The sequence below is a fragment of the Ctenocephalides felis genome, unplaced genomic scaffold, assembly GCF_003426905.1.
Source record: "Ctenocephalides felis isolate EL2017-DRISC unplaced genomic scaffold, ASM342690v1 CF-g0.4_SCAFFOLD_03572, whole genome shotgun sequence".
NCBI classification, from domain to species: domain Eukaryota; kingdom Metazoa; phylum Arthropoda; class Insecta; order Siphonaptera; family Pulicidae; genus Ctenocephalides; species Ctenocephalides felis.
In genome coordinates this window covers 4,449,641-4,470,733 of record NW_020539726.1, presented here as the reverse complement: position 1 = coordinate 4,470,733, position 21,093 = coordinate 4,449,641, and the positions used below count along the sequence as shown (strand labels likewise).

General features: G+C 26.8%; 1 protein-coding gene across 1 annotated transcript in view; it reads left to right on the top strand.

Annotated features, from left to right (window-relative positions):
* LOC113387913 (teneurin-a-like) overlaps nt 1-21,038 on the top strand; it is a 26,410-nt gene extending 5,372 nt beyond the window's left edge. The window contains exons 2-5 of the mRNA XM_026625299.1: nt 1,445-1,630; nt 7,921-8,067; nt 20,349-20,556; nt 21,008-21,038. Coding sequence (XP_026481084.1) covers nt 1,445-1,630; nt 7,921-8,067; nt 20,349-20,556; nt 21,008-21,038 — 572 coding nt within the window. The remainder of the gene's footprint in view (nt 1-1,444; nt 1,631-7,920; nt 8,068-20,348; nt 20,557-21,007) is intronic.
* Nucleotides 21,039-21,093: the final 55 nt, after the last annotated feature.

Genomic DNA, 21,093 nt, shown 5'->3' with positions numbered 1-21,093 from the left:
AGCGTTGTCATACTGATTTCCGTGCCTAAAAATAGGTGCATTAGTTTGCTATATATAATATGATATGAACTTTCAACTAAATTTTAATAAATCGTGTGTTGTTTTTAGCTACTTATGTAATTTTTATTCAAACCTTATCATAAATGCACAGTAAATTTACCACACGACGTCGGTAATTATTAAAACTGTTTATTCGAAGGAGGCTTCTTTACTAAAAGGAAAAATATTTTGTCACTAAAACAAAAAGTGTCAATCATATCTTAAACTAGCTGTAAGTGGAATTCTGTCTTGAGGCAATTATGGCATTGTGCCTTAAGGCAAATTGCTGGAACTTCCCGTACCGTAACGAATGTTCGAGGAATACTGAATGTTTTCAAATAGATTATTATAAATATTGTAACATTTTCTAATATTTATAAGAATTATATAAACTGAATTGCAGAGGTAGAATTAGAACTATAGTCAGATTAAAAAGAATCTGAAATATTTTCGATATACAAAAAACTAAAAAAATGAACAATTTTTTTTTTTCAAAAATCAATTATTTTGTTAAGACAAGCAGAAAGTTCTTTGAATCATTTAAATCGGACGCTTAGTTCTCTCAAAAACTGCAATTTTTTACATATTTAGCTCCGTATCTTCAAAAGGCTGGGCCTGCCTTTGACAAAAACTAATAAACACTTCTCCCAATCATCACTAATTGAATGTTTTTTAGATCATTCAAATCCCTATCAATAGGAATCGAATGTTTTTTGAACCATTCAAATCGGTTGATCCGTGCGCCCTAAAACTTGACTGGAAATTTGTATCCATACATACATACACACACACACACATCCATTTTTTCTGAGGTATGCCAAAACGTTCAGAAACCTTCAAAACGTCGAAAAATGTAAAAATTTTCAATTCCGATTTTCGGCTCATTACAATAACTTACCCTACGGGAAGTTAAAAAATGTGCATATTAGACTAATTTCATAAAAGATATAATGTTAATATTTTTTTGTAAAATGCCTTGCTCTTGATGCATTTTAATCTTTTATATGTATTTTAGGTTTTTTTGTTTAATTTAATTTTGTATAATTTGATTTTTTTAATTTATTTATTTCGTTTTTTTTGAATGAGTTTTTTTTCATGATTTTAAGTAACATGCTGTTATTAGAGACTTTTACAATCTGTCTATTTGTCTATTATTTTCGACTAACGAATAAAAACAAATTATATTTATTTATAATGCACATAATTGTAAAAATTTTCTTTTTTTTGTCGCATTGTAAGCTTTGGCGTTTTTAACAAATGGCGTTTTTAATAGATAAAAATAGAATGAGTCTTTTTAAAGCGTCGTCATGCTGATTTCCGTACCTAAAAATAAGTGCATTAGATGCTATATATAATATGATATGAACTTTCAACTAAATTTTAATAAATCGTGTGTTGTTTTTAGCCATATGCAGTCTTGACTGTGGTCCTCATGGTACATGTGAGCAAGGTCGTTGCAACTGCGTTCAAGGTTGGGCAGGTCCTTTATGTGACCTCCTACCTTGCGATGACCGATGCTCGGAGCATGGTCAATGTAAGAATGGAACCTGCGTTTGCTCTCAAGGATGGAATGGACGTCATTGCACACTACGTAAGTTTTTTTTAAATGATTTTTATTGGCCTCGTTTACTTAGGGCATTTAGCTACCTCCAACAATTTTTCTTATATTTTTTACTAGCTCTTACTATATCTTGTACTATCTTCATTATGCTATATACACTCGTTTAGAGCTTAATTCGTTCCGTAACCACGCTCGTATGTCGAAATTTTCATATCTCGAAGCATTTTTTTCTATGTGAATACATTGAAATGCAATCAATTCTATCCAGCACAGTGTTTTTTGATAATAAGAATAAATGCAACTTTATTGCTAAGATCAAATTGATGCTCAATAAAATCCAACACAGTGTTTGCTGACAACAAAACTAGAGACTTGATTGCTAAAACCAAATACATATTCTGCCTAAACATAGCAAATTGCTGAATTAAAAATGACTAAATTATCATTATACCAGTTTTTGCGTTTAAAAAAACTATTCAATGGCCATTATTTTTTTTCTTAATCTATTATAGTATTGCCAAAACAATTAGGCATGTTTCGTCAAACAATTCTAATATATCCTTTTCGGCGTGATTTTTATCCACATATTTTTCGACTTTGTTCCATATTGCACAAATATATATATAATAAACATTACTATTAATAAAGTTAAAATTTTAACTTTAAATATGTTATCATTATACCAGTTATTATCATTATACCAGTTTTTGCGTTTAAAAAACTATCCAATGACCATTTTTTTTTTCTCAACCTATTATAGTATTGCCAAAACAAGTTAGACATGTTTCGTCAAACAATTCTAATATACCTTTTCCGCGTGATTTTTATCCACATACTTTTCGACTTTGTTCCATATTGCACAACAAATATACAACATTACTATTAATAAACTTAAAATTTTAACTTTAAAATATGTTTTAAATATTTGTTTAAATGCTACTTCATATACGAAAATCCTTGTTACAACTGATATTAGATGAACCTGTCTCATTAACACCCTCATAAGTTGTCGTTATGCCTTTCACTTTTCACGCTTAAAAATAGGTATTAGATTAGATTAGATGCTATCCAATTTTGGAGATACTAATGTACTATTTTTATTATATCATCAAATACTATTATTATATAACCTATACCTATCAAATTTTTGTTTACTACTGACATGTTTATTCTTCTTTTTGTTCTAACCTTGCTTCTAGTTCTAATTCTATTTTATATCAAATTAGCAATTCAAATTTTTCTTAATTTGAATGTCACTTCTTCAATATCAATTTTTTTGAAGAAATGTAATTTAAAATTTTTAGATGAATCTTAATATTTTTGCTCGGATATAAAATACTGTGCCTTCTGGCAAATGGCAGATAGTTTTTATTGTGCAGTCTTTTCGGTTTTAATTTAAATATGGAGATAACTATCATATGTCTCAAATACAGATTTTCAAATTATTTTTTTTTTTTGAATAATTGGATCACAATTTTTCCTTAATTTTAATAGAGAATACGACACCTGCAGTTTGTAGAAAAAATGTGGCTTATATTTTATCCGTTAATTCATATTTATTCATTTAAATGTTGTACACAAAAGGGTTCGGAATGAATATTTTTACGATTGTTATGAAATGAAATTTATATCAATAACATAACACTTTTAGATTATTGAATGCGATCTTTATCATTTTATTCTACTGATTGCTATATCATGGATATTAAAAATGAAGAATCCATTTGAATTTTGATGAAGTTGGAATGTTGTAAAAAATATTTTAAAAATTTATGAGAATCTTTTTTCAATATGAATATAATATAATTGATATAAAATACTGTGTCTGCAGGCAAATTGCATATATTTGTATATGGATCTATTCTTTGTAATTTCTTCAGTTTTTATTTTCAATACTCGATAATATTAAAAAAAGAGTGCGCGTAAGGATCACACGCGATTGAAGTAAAACTTTTAATATTGTATGAGTAGGCAATTAAGATAAAAATAAAAAAAACATCATATTTGAATTTTAAAAATCATCTTTTAATAATCATATAACATCAATAATAATAAGATCTCCTGAGCATCGGCACAGCTGTCCTACTGATATTAAGAGTTTGAATATGATGTGAAGCTTCTTCCTAATTTTGTTACCTATCTTACCGGGAATTCAAACCATAAACGTAGAAGTTCATCATATCGCCACGTTCTATGTACACTAATTTTCCCACACAACCATTAGCTAAGCCATCACTTACATCAATATTAGTTTTATTATGTAAAATTTATTCAGAACTAAAATTATTTCATACGGCAAAGCCCCGGTATCAATAATCGATTTTTTTGAAACTGCTGACGAATGTATGATTGTTGATCTGTCGCATGGCAAACCTACATAAATATCCGTGGCAGTAGATATATTTTTGTCTTCAACGAGATTCAATATAAATTTATTATATTCCATGGCACATTTATTCTCTAAGAAAAGTCTTATTCCATGAGGACATAATACAGCAATCTCTTCTTTTGTAAAAAAAACGTGATTCAATTAATGGAGTGGATACTCGCGACATCAGCGCTTACGGCGTCGTAGTGTTCAACTACACGTTGGCATTTTCGTTGCATTTGTACGGATTTACACCCGTGTCGCGCCTAAAAATTTTTACACCCATATCGCGCCTAAAGAAGTTTTACTTCAAAAAATAATTGCATTACTTTGTATTGTGTATGTCAATGAAAGGCAGCAACCCATATGCCTCCAGAACAACAAATGCAATATCTTGAAGTTCTGCTTTTGAATTAGTTTTTTAGATTAATTTTTTTTTGAACAATTTTAACTCAAATGTTTCATATTTTTTGATAAAGAAATTTACAAAATGGCGCGAATGAATACTGAATAAGAGATTTATTAATATATAAATTAATATTTAAGTTTATTCAATGAGCAGCATCATGTTATGAAAGAATATTAAATAGCAATTTGGAAGATTATATGGTAATTCAAGTTTATTAATTTAAATTTTGCAAAAGAGTAGAAATGAACATATTTTTACGATTATTGCATTATTAGATTTTGTTATGAAATAAATTCAGTATCAGATATACCAATAATACACGACTTTTGGATTACTCAATAAATCGCTTTGCGTTTTGGAAGAATACAATATTTTTATTCTAATGATTATTCAACTGAAATAAAACAAATGCTAATATAACAAATGAAGAATCGATTTGAATGACAGTGAATTGATTTTTTTTATTATAATATATTAACATTTTTTAAAATAATAGTTTGATGTATTAATAATCTATTTTGCATGGAAATGTAAACACTGTCTGTCTGTCTGATGGTAAATTGCAGTTATTGGAAATATGGCCTTTTTGTAACTGCTTTTAATTTTAATACTCGATCACATTTAAAAAAAAATTAACATTGTACAATTCCATTATAATGTATTGTGTGTATCGTATGCAACTATTCATACGCTTCAAACAATAAATGCAATGCTTTAGCTTTCAGATCAGATTTTTAGCTTTTTTTTAATTATTTTTCCATATTTTTTCAAAAAGTTCTAGTCTGTTATATATTGTTATTGAATACTCAATAACTGTTGTATTAATAAAGAATGATATAATATGGCACTTTGGAAAAATTTGATATGGTAATTCAAGGTTATTAATTTAAATGCTGAATACAAAAGTGTAGGAATGAATAAATTTACACGATTTTTTGTTTTTTAATGATGAAATAAACTTTAATATTTATACCCATAATAAGCGAATTTTAGTTTTTAATAAAACGCTTTGCACTTTGAAACCTAAATATACAATTAATATAAAACATGAAAAATCGATTTGAATGGTTGTGGAATGTTGTAATGACTTTTTGTAACAATAATTTTATAAATATCTTATTCGAATATTTAAGAACATTTTAGTTTGTTTTTTAATAAATTTATAATAATCTTATTTTTATAATATTATAATATAAAAATATTTGAAGGAGAACATTTTATTTGTTTTTGAACATTGTACGTTTTCCTTATAAGAAGAGAAAATGCAATCGCTATCGTCAAATTTTCTATATTTAACCACATATTTTGCTTGATAATGTTTGTTTAATTTTGATTGGCTTATATTTCAAAATATATGTCAGTAGTTTATTGAATGTGTTATCTTTTGGACCTTGCATTAAAATCTAATTTTTTGTATATGTTCTCCTATATATTTGTTCATATTTTTTATTTGTCTATTACAAATCATCATTTCAAAAAAGGTTTTTTATATATGTACTCTTTTTGCTTAGTTTTTTGTTTATTATAGTGTGTCTTGCGTTAGTGGTTTTTAAACTATTTGTGTATCTCTATAAATTGAAATATACTTATATCAAAAGCAAGAAACCTAAAAGTGATGAAATAACTAATATTACCAAAATTGTTATTTCTACGCTTTTCACTAGTTTAATCAATTTTTATAAAAGTTGAAACTATATAGAGACCATGTTATTCCCAATTATAGAATTCAATTATTGCTGTTATCATATGCAACTTCCTTATATGCTTTCTCGTTTTTTTTTTAAATTTATGAGCATTTTTTCTAAGAAAACTTTTACCTGCATTTTTTATTGTTTTGCTACAGTTTATGACATGTACATATTATCTTCTTTATAACATTTGATTTTCTAGAAAACCTATTATTTTTTATTAAACTTGATATTCAAATACTAATATTTCTTAAACCTTTGCCACTGATAGTTTTTTTACAATAAAAGCCGCGTCAGGTAACACTTTTGAATTAGCCATATTTATGTATAGTTGTTCATTTATGAATATACGTGAAAAAATGACATAGTTGTTTCTACTCAATTATTGATGATTTTAATAACAAAAATTATCATATATTTTTTATTATTGATTTTTAAGTTTACATTTTACTCATTGCTTAAATTATTTATGATTTGCTTCATTTTTATTTATTTGGAGGGAAACTATACTTGCAATGTAATATAATTTGTTTGTGAACATCATAATGATACTGAAATCACGCTTTTGTTTAACATTTTTTAATACTGTAAATGAGATTTTCAATTTATAAAAAATAATTTCCATTCGTATAATATATTTTGTATAAAAATTGTTTTTGTTTTTATTTAAATCCGAAACCAATGCCCTGTTGATTCTCATATACTCCCCGTAAAAATCGAAAGATCAAACAATTTTTTTTCAACTGAATATGAATAAAGTAAAGTTAGAAATTCCTTTATTTAGAACTAAATCTGTTATGCCGGCCACAGACGTAACTGTATGCTTGTGCAACTGAATGAATGCGCAACCAGGCGTATTTTCACAGTGCCCACAGACGGCTCAAGTTTTATGTTCAAGTATTTTCGCAAGCATATCACAAATGCCAACTAAGAAACGTCAAGACATAATTTAAAAATATATCATTTTTATTAATTTATATATTTACAGCATCAGAAGAGAATTCAAAGTGTTCAGAGGGCTAATTTAATAACTTTTAATTGTCGATAACTTCATAAACTTGTATTTAGAATTCGCTACAAAGTAAAATAAAAACGGGATATGTGCTGCCACACGCGGACAACGAATGAACTTGCCGACTTGAATGATTGCGCAATTAAAATAATCAAAAAGTGCTCATGCCCACTCGCTTGCACCAGTCTGTCAAGTTGCTCAAAAAACTTAGAAATATCATTTTTTAACAGATTTAGTTTTGAATTAAAATTTTAGATTTGAAATTATTTTAAATTTTAGATTAGAAATGTATTTGTTTTAATTAAACATTGATATTTTGATTTTTTTATAATAATTTTTATTATATTTTATTGAAAAATTTAATTTCAAAAATTATTTCAAAGAATTATGTTAATTACATTTTGTGGGTTTGTTGAGCTTGGGGTATTACATAATTAGTTCTTTACCCTGGAGTATTACACTTTAAAATATGTTATATATGTTAAGTGATTGTATTATATCATATATTACACAATTTTTATTGATCAAAGTTAAAAATAAGGCTGAAACTTAATTTGTCACCAATATGTACTGAAATATCATATGTTTTGATGCCTTGCCCAAATGTTTTGACCTTTTTTCCAAAAATAAATATCATGATTATTAAATGTTAAAATTTATTAGTTTAACTATGGCTAAACTTCTTTAGTTTAATTTAAAATTTAATAGCTAAACAATATGTTGTACTGAAATATCAAAATATGTTTTGATGTTTTGGCCAAATATTTTGATGTTTTTCCAAAAATAAATGTTATGATTAAGTTAATTTTTTTTTTTTTATTAAATATTGAAATTCATTTGTAGCTGGATGTGAAAATGCCTGCAGCAGACACGGCCAATGCACCTTGAACAATGGAGAATACAGCTGCATGTGCATTGAAGGATGGGCTGGAAAAGATTGTTCGATTGCATTGGAAATGGATTGCAACGACAATATTGATAACGATCACGGTATGAAATATAATTATATTTTTAGGAATTGAATTTTCAGTAACTTTAAATTATATGTATAACTGAATGAAATAGCATTTTTTATACGCGAGTAACAATATACTTACTGAACTTAAAGTTGACTTTAAAGGGAAGGTAAGTGCAAAATGACATGGTGTTGCATTTTTAATGACATTTATTTATTTATTGGTATTATCAGTCTTAATCGTTTTTACTTTTCTCTGGTTCATTGGCTTATAGTAAGATAGTATTTTAATTGGATAGGAACTATATTAATATATAAGGAAAATGCAATCTATTACAAAAACCATTTTGTCCATATAGTACCGACAAAATGGCATATAGGGTATGGACATACCGAGGTGCTTATCTTTTATAAAATAGTTCACTAATAGATCCTTTCGTCTTTTTTGGGGCACAAGCACATGTGTCATGAACCCAAAGGGAACAAGTCATTTTTCGTAACTTATCTAATCTTTGCCAAACTCAGAACGGGAAAGAGGGTTTTGCAACAAATGCAAGTCTCTTCGATTTACCAGTGGTTCTTTTGATATGTTTTTAGCAATTATTTATCTGATACTGAGTTGAATTTAAAAGCAAACACTTTTGTCATATTTTAATTTTTTTTGGCCCTGTAATGTTTACGAAATAGTACTATGTCATTTTATCCATTGTATAAGTATGTCATTTTGTCCGGTATTTAATACATATAAATAATTCCATTAAACACCTGATAGAACTGACATAAGCTAATTGATTTTAATTGAAAGAATTACGATTATCAATAAGTACTTTTTTGTTAATTTTATTTATATAAGCTTTTGACTTAAGGGTTTTATCCCTTGAATACAATTTTTACAGATACCTTAGACTTTACATTACATAAGGTACGAATGCTACATACAATAAGTAATTATTTATTATTATATCACTAAATTCCATTTAATAATTTGATATAATATAAAGATATTGTAAATTTCTTCGTCGTTAGCACACTTAAAAGTAAACTTTGTCTTTGTGTTACTTTGTAACACGTATAAGACTGTGACAATGACGCCCAACATCTGACCGGATATTTGTTATAACTTTTTTCATATTATACAGTCGCGGAAACTTAATAAAACAAGCCAATTGCTAAACAATAAAATTGCTAAAAACTTAATAAAACAAGCCAATTTTTAAATAAAGCCACTGTATCATTTTATCTATATATGCCATTTTGTCCGTATTTTCCTACAAATTTTATAAACAATTATCAATATTTAAACGCCTAAATCGTCAAAAATTTAAATACATTTATATGATCAATAGGTTTCAGTCTTTGAAAGTTATAAAAATGCTGACAATTCGTTTCTGTTAACTTAACTCTGTTAAACTTTTGATACAATTTGTATACAACTGTATATGATGGCACGACTTTCACCGCCAATTTCCACTTTCAGTTATCAATATATAAAAATACATGACGAATAACATAAGAATGAACCGTTATATTTTTAACAACTTCAAAACGTTGAAATCGTTGAATAGCACATATTTGAATGCAAAATAAAGGAATAAATATATTTTTTAAAATTAGTTTTTGCATTACGCTATACGTACTTTTATTACAAATTGATAACAACATACATTTTGTACATGACTATTTGCTGCATAATTTTTATTTTTAATATTTTGAAAAATGTAATTTTATCATAATTCTGCATAAATTATTATTTTCTATTTATAACATTTCCTCATTCTTATTTTTTGCTTATTCTATTATTCTATACCTATTGTTAAATATTTGCACTGTAGTCGTTAGCAAATTCCTGTGATTTTTGCCAACCGTTATGATTCTTTTTTGATATATTTAATACTTTTATAGCTTACGAGAAAAAACCTATGATGTATTCTTAAATAACTCAATTCATTACAATAATCATTGTAGCTTTTTATACCAGTTTATTTATATCAGTTATAATGGGCTGTAATTATATAATTAATTATTTGCGGGTTTACCTGAAGTTTTTTTTTGATCCTACAATTTTTTGATAACTTAGTTTTAATTTCAAATATTTAATTATGTTTTGATTTTCGTATACTTTTAATTTATAGAGTCAATTCAATAACACAAATCAATCAAAATTCAAGCATTGTCTTTATATATATATATATATATATATATATATATATATATATATATATATATATTTTATCAAAAACTACATACTATGTGAAAACAATGATTACGAAATGTTTCTTTTTTATTGCACTTTTATTTGGAATTTATGCAATACAAATATTAAAACTTGAGAAGTTACTATTTGAACTTACAATTAGTTTACAACAACTTTTTATATTATTGCTAATGTAAATTTGCTCTTTATTGTTTTATATCGGACTTGTATTATTTCTATATTAGGAAGAAACAAATAAGAGTTTCAGCTATTGATTTTACTTGTTCAAATATTGTCCAGCTAAAATTTTACTTATTCGGTTTAGCTTTCCAATTTTACTGGTTATATATATGAATGTTCAATAAAAATGTTTATGCCTAATTTAATAGCTTTTATATCTAATGGGGGATGTATTTAAAAAATAATTTCGATTTCTAATAATTCTTTTTATTGCAGGTTGTTTTCACATTATTTTTATCAATTTGAGGTACATAATATTTTATTACGAATATGAGATTTTTAAATCTTAATTTTTATTTTTGCCTATTTTTTATTCCCTTTATCGAATAATTTTAGAGACTGTTAGTTAAAACTATTGAATAAACAATACTAATTTTATTTGTGTTCTAAATTTAACGAACGTTTGTACACATGCGCTAAGAATGTTTCTGTTTCTACGGTTTTTTAGAATGAAATTTTCAATTTTTGATTCCAGTATCTACTCCAGTATCACAATTTAAATAGAAGTTTTTGAAAATTCAAATACATATTCTCTGTTTTATATTCATTGATTAAATACATGCTTTCAATATTTTAAAATTATTAATATCAATCAAAATAATCATACTGAAATTGATAAAGCATTATATTTTAATCAATTTTGAGTATTTTAGAATTCTTCAACATGTTTTAGAATTCTCAAACAATTCTCCTGTTAAAATCTTGCTATGAGCGTTGAGTTACATTTAATTCAAATGTGCATTCAAATGACATCTATTATATTTTAGGTATGTTCTAATATAATAGAACATGTCATGACCGATTAAGTATTTTTGATCAGTTTTTTAATCAGATCTCATTGTTCGTTTCCCTTCCCATGAGGAAATATATGCCAAGTATATTTGATTCTATTATCTTTAAAAATATGCCAACATAATAATACTAAAATGAAATAAATCAATATTTTACCGTACTGCTAGTGGCTTCTATTGCTATTATCATTTGTTTCAAAAAAAAAAAAAATCAAAAATTTTATTTCAGTTTTATCACGTAACTGTAAATACACTTGATGTTCGGTGGGGGAGGGGAGGTAATTTTGAATATAACCATGTATCATCAAGAGGAGGGGGGGAATCTAAAAATCCTTAAAAACTCGCTCACGTGATTAGTGGACGCCCCCTAACAAAAAAATTGTTTCCTTATGCTGAAGTTCGCATTTTTTGAGAAGTAATTTATTTCATATAATAGGAGAATAATATTTTCGTTTATAGCCTTCCACTTTGTTTTAAATATTGAATTCATAAATTCACTTCTCGTAATAAAATCATTGAAAAATTATTGTTAAATCATAAATACTTTTAAAAGTGTTGCACAATTCAGATTAAATAAATTGGTGAATTTTAAAGTGATAGCGAAAAAACGCCAGATAACTTCTAGTGACCAACAATTTACAAGTTAAAAAATTACTATAAATGTCTGATTATGTAAATTATTATTGAATAATTTAACAAATTAATAATTTTTGGCCATCTATATAAATCTGTTTAATTTTCAAATACCTTTGACTTTTCCTTGTATTTCTAGCATCACGTTTTTATATTTGTATCACTTTTAAAAATATATATTGAAGAATGTTTTCTCTAGATCATTAAATATAATTTAACAAATTAATAATTTTTGGCTATAAATCTGTTTTTTTTTAAATACCTCTTTTGGTCATTTTTTCTTGTATTTATTCAAGCATTACGTTTTTATATTTCTATCACTTATTAAAATATATATTGAAGAATGTCTTCTAGATCATATACATTTAACAACATTCACGTTTGTCTTCAAAAATTTTCTCAAATTTGTTATTTGATCCTCGTTTAAAATTATACAATCCTATAATTTGGCAGTAATTTCTTAGCTATTTTATTATATACATAGGCGGAACATGTTTTTTAAAAGTATGTACATATCAATTTTCCTGTTTTTAATTACCTTTTGTGTAATTGTAAATGCAATTTTTGCGATTCATCGTGACCACATTCAGATCATTTTGCTTTCAGATTGTAACAAAATGATTTTTCCAAGAAATTCTACTTTTTTATATATTGAATGATATTACTATTATATCTATAGAATATAGTATTCCGGACTTATTTTCGTTCTCTAGTATATTGTTACACACACACGCACATATATGTGTGTGATTACAACCACTATTGTAAATACGCTAGACGATGTGATTCTCTATTTATCTTCCTGAAAGCCTACTTTCACTGGCTAACGGAGATTCTTAGCCCTATACAGAGCAATTTATTTTATAGGTTTACATAATTTCTCATTTTAGGCAATATTTTTGTCATTTTTTTAACCTTATCTATTTCAATCTGCACCTTTTTTTAGTATTGGTAACCTCAATTTCGTCAATAATTTTTTATCTCTCATCGTCGTACTTTTTTGTGCTTTTGTTACCTTGTCTTTACCTATCTCCTGCGTAATATTATACGTTTTGTTTTATTTCTTCAATAAACTTCCACGCAATCTTTATCAGCTGTTTTAACATAATTTTTCCAATATTAAACATATATATTCTTTTTTTCGATACTGCTCTAGTTTTGATGTTGCTCTGGATATTCTATATTTTGACCTTTTTTGATATTAATGTTGGCTTGGATATTCTATATTTTGACCTTTTATTAACTTTATGATTAACTGATTTCAACATATCGCACACAAAAATTAAACGGAATTGATTAGAAAACTCGCAATATCTTATCAGAGTCAAATTGCCCCATCGTCTCTTTTGAATCAACTTTTAATGTTACCTCTAATATTATTTATTAACACTGGCACTTATGGGATCTTTATAATCACATTCGACTGTACACTATATAATAATATTTTTTCATTATACTTTATTTAAATAGTCAATCTGAATGAACTCATAATAATCGAATATTGTATCGAATCGTGAATGTTAATTTTTCCGTTCTCTTACGAAGTTATTAAGCGTTACAATACGATAATAAACTTTTTGTTGCATTTTGGACATTAGGATATGTATCGTATTTACATATCTTGTTAATTTATGAAATAAACTTATTGAGCTGTGATAAGTTTTTTTTACTTATTAGTCTCAAATAAATCAATCGTTCACAACCTGTTCATTTTAATTTAATATAACAATTTTTCATAGCTGGGCATTAACTCGTTAATCCGTTAATCGTTAATTAACGAAGTTAACATTTTGATTAACGGATTAACTTTTAAGTTAACTTTTGAAAATGTTAACGGACACGTTAACTTCCGTTAAAATGCCAGAAGTCCGTTAATCGTTAATCCAATGCCCAGGGCGGCCGCCTTTTGAAACGGCCGAGGGGCGGCCAAATGAAAAAAAGAACAAATTCAAAGACGGCCATAACAAAAAATGGTCGAAATAAATAGCTGTTGCATTAAAAGTCTACTGAATTAAAAGGCGGCCAAATTAAAAGACTGTTGGATTAAGAGGCGGCCAAGCTCAAAGTCCGCTGAACTATTCATTCGCTGCCGTAAAGTCCGCTGTATATATCTAAAAGACCAAAATTACCGTAGTAAAAATCAGTTTTTAAATAATTTATAAGTTATAAACTTGGTGTAAGTGGCAACTTTGCCTAAATCAAGTTGCATGAAGTATCCAACATGTGTTAATAATCGACTTAACAATGAAAATATATTAATTCATGAGTACATTGCAATGTGAAAAACTATCGCAGATTATTCAATTTTGTACAAATTTTCTAAAAATAATAGTTATGTTTTATAAATAGTTTAAAAATTACATATTATTGAACAAGAAACAAACTGTAGTAAATTAAAAACAAGATCCAAATTTCCAAAGCAATTTGTTAATCAATAACTGAAAAACGACTCGTCGATTATTGACGAAATTTAATCAGCAAGATTCTCAAATGGAGAACGTTTGTAATGGTTTTTGAATTTTTAAAATCAATTCACTAATTAAAAATTTGAGACTTTTTTGAAAATTCTAAAGGCAAAACTAAGCAGCACGAGTGCTTATTGAATTTACGAATTTTGACGATTTTTCAAATGGGATTGTGCATTTTTGAGAAAAGGTCGACTAAAGATGAAATTTTGACTCACATAAAAAAGCGCCGCTCATTTTTGCAATCTTTGATAGTACATATTTTAAAAATTAAAATGACTTAATGTGGGTCGAAATATTTGGTTATCTTAGAGACCATGATCACTATCGCCAAAAAAGTTTTATAAATATCATCGTAAAGCAGTATTCACCAATTAGACACGAAGAAACGAACCGACCGATCTCTTAGAACTAATCAGCACGATTCCTAAATGATATCTTTCAAACAGTTCCTGAATTTTTAAAATCGATGCAGGATTTTTGGCTAAAACGTGTACAATAAATTTTATATTTTTCTGTTGATTAGAAACAGCTTGGCCGATCGTCGCACAAAACTGTCAGGCGCTAGTCATTATCTAGTTACATCAAATGACTTTTAAACTTTTGAATTGGATTTAACCGTTTTTGAGAAAACGTTGCCGAAAATTCAAAAATCGGCTTTCAAACGATTCAGAATGACTTAAAATGTCGAGAAAACTTGAAAATTACAAGACGATTTTTTTTGTGAACATATTGGATATTTTCCTATTATGCTATTTTTAAGGGCGGCCATTTATATGCTCGCACGCAGGCGGCCACATAACCAGGCACGGCCCTGCCAATTATTACTATTTACCGCACGGCACAGCTTTAGCCAATGCCTTATTAAATGACATAGAGAAAAGATTTGGACCACTCGTGAATGATGAACAGTGCCAACATGTTCAAAAGACTTGTTCAACGATGCTGCATTCCTCGGGGAACAGATATTCATAAATCTATTTATTAAATACAATACTGCTATACCCTCAAGCGCTGCAGTTGAACGTTTGTTTTCCACGGGTAAAGACATTTTGACACCAAAACGAGCCTCGCTTTCAGACGAGAACTTCAACATGTTAATGTTCATGAAGGGGAATATGCACCTTATGCCCGACGCTTAACCCGTCGCGCGTTTCCTATTTTTCGCAAAAAAACTCTTTCCCTTTATTTAGAAAAAAATTCTTGTAAAAACAATATGCAATCATAAAAACAGAAAGTTGACCAATAGCGTTATTATCACGGTGTGTGCATAAAGCACGTCGCGCCATTAAGGGGTTGAATTACACATTTGAATTATACAAGTATTTTGTTTTATTCATAACCTGTTAACTTCCAGAACCTAAACCAATAAGTTTTTTAAGTTCACTAACGCAACGATATAAAAATGTAATTTTACACATATTAACGGATTAACGATTAACGTTAACTTGCGTTAATTCTTCCGAAATGTAACGCTTTAACGTTTAACGAAGCTAACTTTATTTGTAGCGGATTAACGATTAACGAAGTTAACTTTTTGATTAACGGTGCCCAGCTATGCAATTTTTATATAATATTTATTAACACTGGCAGTTGTGGGATCTTTATAATAATCACATTCGACTGTACACTATATAATACTATTTTTTTCATTATATATTTTTAAATAGCCAATCTAAATGAACTATTAATAATCAAACATTAAATGGTGAATGTTAATTTTTCTGTTCTCTTACGAACTTATAAAGCGTTGCAATACTATATGAAACTTTTTGTGGCATTGCACATTATGATATGTATCATTTTCATTTTAACATATCCATTTATTTTCAGTTGACACATCTTTTAAAAAAACAAGTTTATTTATAAAAATAAACTCATTCGCCTGTGTTAAGTTTTTTTTAATTATTAGCCTCAATTAAATCAATTGCTCACAAACTGCTCTTTTTAATTTAATATAACAATTTTTGTTGGCAATTTTTAAATACGAATTTTGGAATGGCATTAATTTTTCGTTAGAATATTTAATACAAATTATTCAAGAAAAGATTCAGCCGTAGTTTTGAAAAACTTGGTAATAGTATGTATATAAATAATATACCTGAAGCAGTAGGTACATCTGCCGTATGTTTTTTTTTTCTGTCGAGACTTGCTATGCTATTGAATATGTGTTTCGTTCCACTGCCCTTAGTATTTTTTTTTAATTTTTAAATTTTTAAGAGACTGTATAATTTTAATACCTTCAATCAACAAATTATAATCTCAGTTTATTTTCTTACAGGCGCATTTATTGTATTAGTTGTCAATTATGAATCAATTTTATATTTTGCGGTATTTCTGTATTACTTTTTTTTTTAATGCGAGTTAATATATAAATAGATTGGACTAATATGTGAATAATATGTAAGTATTATTTATGCATAATGCAGTTCACTTATAACAATAATAAATACATATCATTAATGCGCTTATTTGAACAATTTATAAAACCATACTATTTAACTAACAATACTTTAATTAACAATATTTAAAAATAATTTAGTTTTTTTAAAATGTTTTTTCCAAATAATATAAAAGTATGAAATATGAAAATCATTTTGAATCTACGATATGTGAAGCATAACTTTTTAAATCGACATGTTGATATTATATAATTAATATGTGGAACTAGCGATATTTAAATATACTCTGGAATATCTGAGAATTTTTTTATGTATTTTTATATATTCTCTTTTAGAATATTTATTTAACATTTTTCATATATATGTCATTTATATGATTACTATTATACAAAATCAATATTTTAAAATTTATAATTAATTTTTAATTTCTAGTCTAATAAACAAAAACTTTATGTTCATTAACATTTTGTGAATAACGTAAGCTAGTAAAATTGAATAGATAAATCTCAATATTTGAGATGTATAATTTTTACATTTCAAAGTTTGCGTTACTGAAATATTTTTTAACATTCTAAAATTAAATGCTGCCATTTTCTTTGAATTTCTTCATGTGAGAATTTGTTATTGTCAATCATTTTAATTTTGTACAGAAGGGAGAGAAAACATTCGTAATTGAATTTTAATGTACACATTATTTTTGTTATGAAGTTTTTAGATTCCTTTTTTAATAATCCATATCATTGTTTTGTTAATACTTTGTTAATGTTTTGAAATATATACATACATAATTTTAATATAGGGACTTGTTGCAACAGTTTTTTCTCTTCGAAATGAAGACGGATAATGGCTTGATTGTTTCTTTTTTTGAAGTAAAATTGATTTTGTAACTATTGTTCATTGTTTCACAATTAATCATTTTCTAAAAATAAATGCGATGTTACAACTTACCAGGTGTTTGGCATTGCTGAATAATATATTTGATAATTTATTTTTTACTCATTTTTAAGATAAATGACGTATTTCTAAGTAATTCTTTTCATAATTGATATAAATAAAATAGTATAGTTTCTTCTGTAATAGAAATTTCTTTCAGAAATCAACATAAACTACAATAAATACAAAGAAAAGATATAGTGTCTCCTGTAATACAATTTACATGTTCCCATATCTTACGAACTACTTTTTCCAATCTGCTTTAATTGAATCTGTATACCAGAAAATACAAATTTGCATGTTACAACTAACCTTAAAGTTGTAAACCAGATGCGTTTTTTTACATTAATCAAAATTACTATTTAAACATTTAGCATCCACATAAAATGTTACACATTATCAAAGATTCGAAAACGAAAAGAAATATATAAAATGTAAAATTAGTCGATAATAATAACGCAAGCCAAATTTTAATATAGTATAATTTTATATTGCCTGATAAAAATGGCGCAGCTGCACACTTTCGTATACAGCCTCATCCTGCGGGACTATAGTTATGACAACATAAATCGGGGTACAAACATGTGCAATCGAGACAAAAAAAAACATTTTATTATCGTTTAAAATTTTATTGAAAAAAGCCTGTTAATACTTACCCTGTTATAATTAGCTTCTAACTCCCCATATGTATTATATGTAAAGGAAATTAATGAAAATTCAATAGTTACTATTAAGGCTATAATCGTTACAATTCTGTCCCCATAGTTTTATCCTTGTTACAATTACTACACATTACCTAGACTTACTACAAAAACCAACAGATTTGATTAGTAAAAAACGGATGCTAAACAGCGATCAACATATAATATTAATATATTTAGTTAGTTTTCAATATGTTTTTAGTATCGCGACTGAATGTAAACTAACTCAAAAATTTAAAATATAGCTTAAAAATTATTAAAACTCTGGAGGGGAAAGTTTACAAATATGAACTTTTAGGTAAACAAATATGAACTTTTAGATAAACAAATATGAGCATTTACATGCACAATGTAGGGATTATCTGTAATCCGTATTAATACGGAAGTCTGTAACAAATATTAAACATTTTTTTTAAAGTGTGAATGATGGATTTATAACCAAGATAAATATTTATGCAATAATCGTATTGAATTTGGAATAAGCAAAAAATTAAATAATACGAATTTACTTAGGCCATTGTAGAAAAATATCTAATATGCAAGTACATCCGCTGCCTACTTATAGTAAATTATATAGTAGATAATTATGAAAATATTTAAAACGAATTTTTATAAAAAATTATAATAAAAGATTTTAAAGAAATTGTTGAAAGATTGTTATTGTGGATAATTTTTGGAAATATTTTAAACGTGTTTTTGGTTCTCACCATTTTTGGTATTTACTATTTTCTAAATTCTGATTGATGATTGTTTTATTAGTTTTTGAATTAGTTAATTTTGGCATTCAGAAATGTGATTACTCATAATCATACATTTTAATATATGGAGTGACCGATTTTTCAGATAGTGGATGGTGTTTGCCCCACTTGTGCCGATTGTTATTTTGGATCCTTTTTGAAAATATTTTAAACATGTTTTGGTTTCTCACCTTTTTTTATTATTTTTTGTATTAGTTAATTTCAAGGATTCAGCAATGTGATTACTGATAATTATTTATTTTAATAGATGGAATGACCGATTATTTGAACAGCGACTTTTTACACCCTGCTTGCTCCGAACACAATGTGTTCAGCATCCAACGACCCGGTCGACATCTTTCTTAAGGAATTCTTAACAGTTACAATTTATACATATTGAAAATTCGCTTAACAAATAAATATGGATTGTTATTCGGATCATTTTTGAAAATATTATAAACGTGTTTTTGGTTCTTCTCACCATTTTTGATATTTACTATTATCTCAATTCTGATTGATGATTTTTTTTAGTTATTGAATTTATAGAAATATATAAATTCAATAAATATATTTCTATGTTTTATAAAAATTGTATTAAAAATTATTATTTCAACTATAAATATGTCATGACATGAATAATTGTTTTTATCAAACACTGAAGGCCTCATTGATTCTCACATATAATTTTGGCGTTGCAGCAAAGTCAATATTTTCTTTTTTCAATTCTTGTATCCATGTTCAATCTTCATTGTAGATATCGTAGGTCACCAGTATAGAAATATATAAATTTAATAAAGATATTTCTATGTTTTACAAAATTTGTATTGAAAATTTATTGAAAATGTATTCCCACAAATTAGTTAATTTTAAGGATGTCAAACATTTAGCAATGTGATTACTGGTAATTATTTATTTTAATAGATGAAATGACCGATTATTCGAACAGCGACTGTTTGCACCCCTATTGCTCCGAACGCAATGTGTTTAGCATCCAACGACACCCGATCGACATATTTCACAATGAAAATTCACTTAACAAATAAATATGGATTGTTATTCGGATCATTTTTGTAATATTGTAATCATGTTTTTGGTTCTTCTCACCATTTTTGATATTTACTATTTTCTAAATTCTGATTGATGATGTTTTTTAGTGATTGAATTAGTTAATTTTTAGGTGATTCAGTAATGTAATTACTAATAATTATACATTTTATTAGATGGAATGACCGATTGTTCGGACAGCGAATGCTGTTCGCACCCCGCCTGCGCCGAACACATTATGTGTTTAGCTTCGAACGACCCGGTCGACGTCCTTCTTCGGAAGCAGCCACCTTCAGTCACTGCATCTTTCTATCAGAGAGTTAAATTTCTGATAGAAGAAAATTCCGTACAGAGTTATGCTCATATGGATGAATACAGCGAAAGGTACGTATTAGATACTAAAATCCAAAGTTCGGTGTGTACTAAACGTAATTCATATAGTAACTTCTGTGCCGCGTTTATTCAAAGTTTGGTTTTGTAATTGAAAGTAAAGTGTGATAAAAAAATTAATTTTTTACTTAAAAATATTGGAAATCATTTGCTTTTATTTATTTATTTTTTTTGACATTATTGATAGTTAGACAATTATATTAAATATGGATTTTTGTGGATTGGCCAATATTTTTAAATTTAGTTCTTAGTAACTTTGTAACTAATATAGTTGTAGAACTAATATTGAAGTAAATAGTAACAAAATTAACTCGTAATAATATCTTCCGAATACGATGAACAAATAATATTATTGACATGTTTTTTGAATATTATTTGTTGTGCTTCGCGTATTTTCAGATTATTGTAATTTAGGCTTATTTAATATATGATGAATTTTTAATAGTTTAGTCAGCATTATAGTAGCCCAATCATAACTCAAATTCTAATTAAAAAATTATAAATTTTTAAAGTATGCTGAATAAATTATTG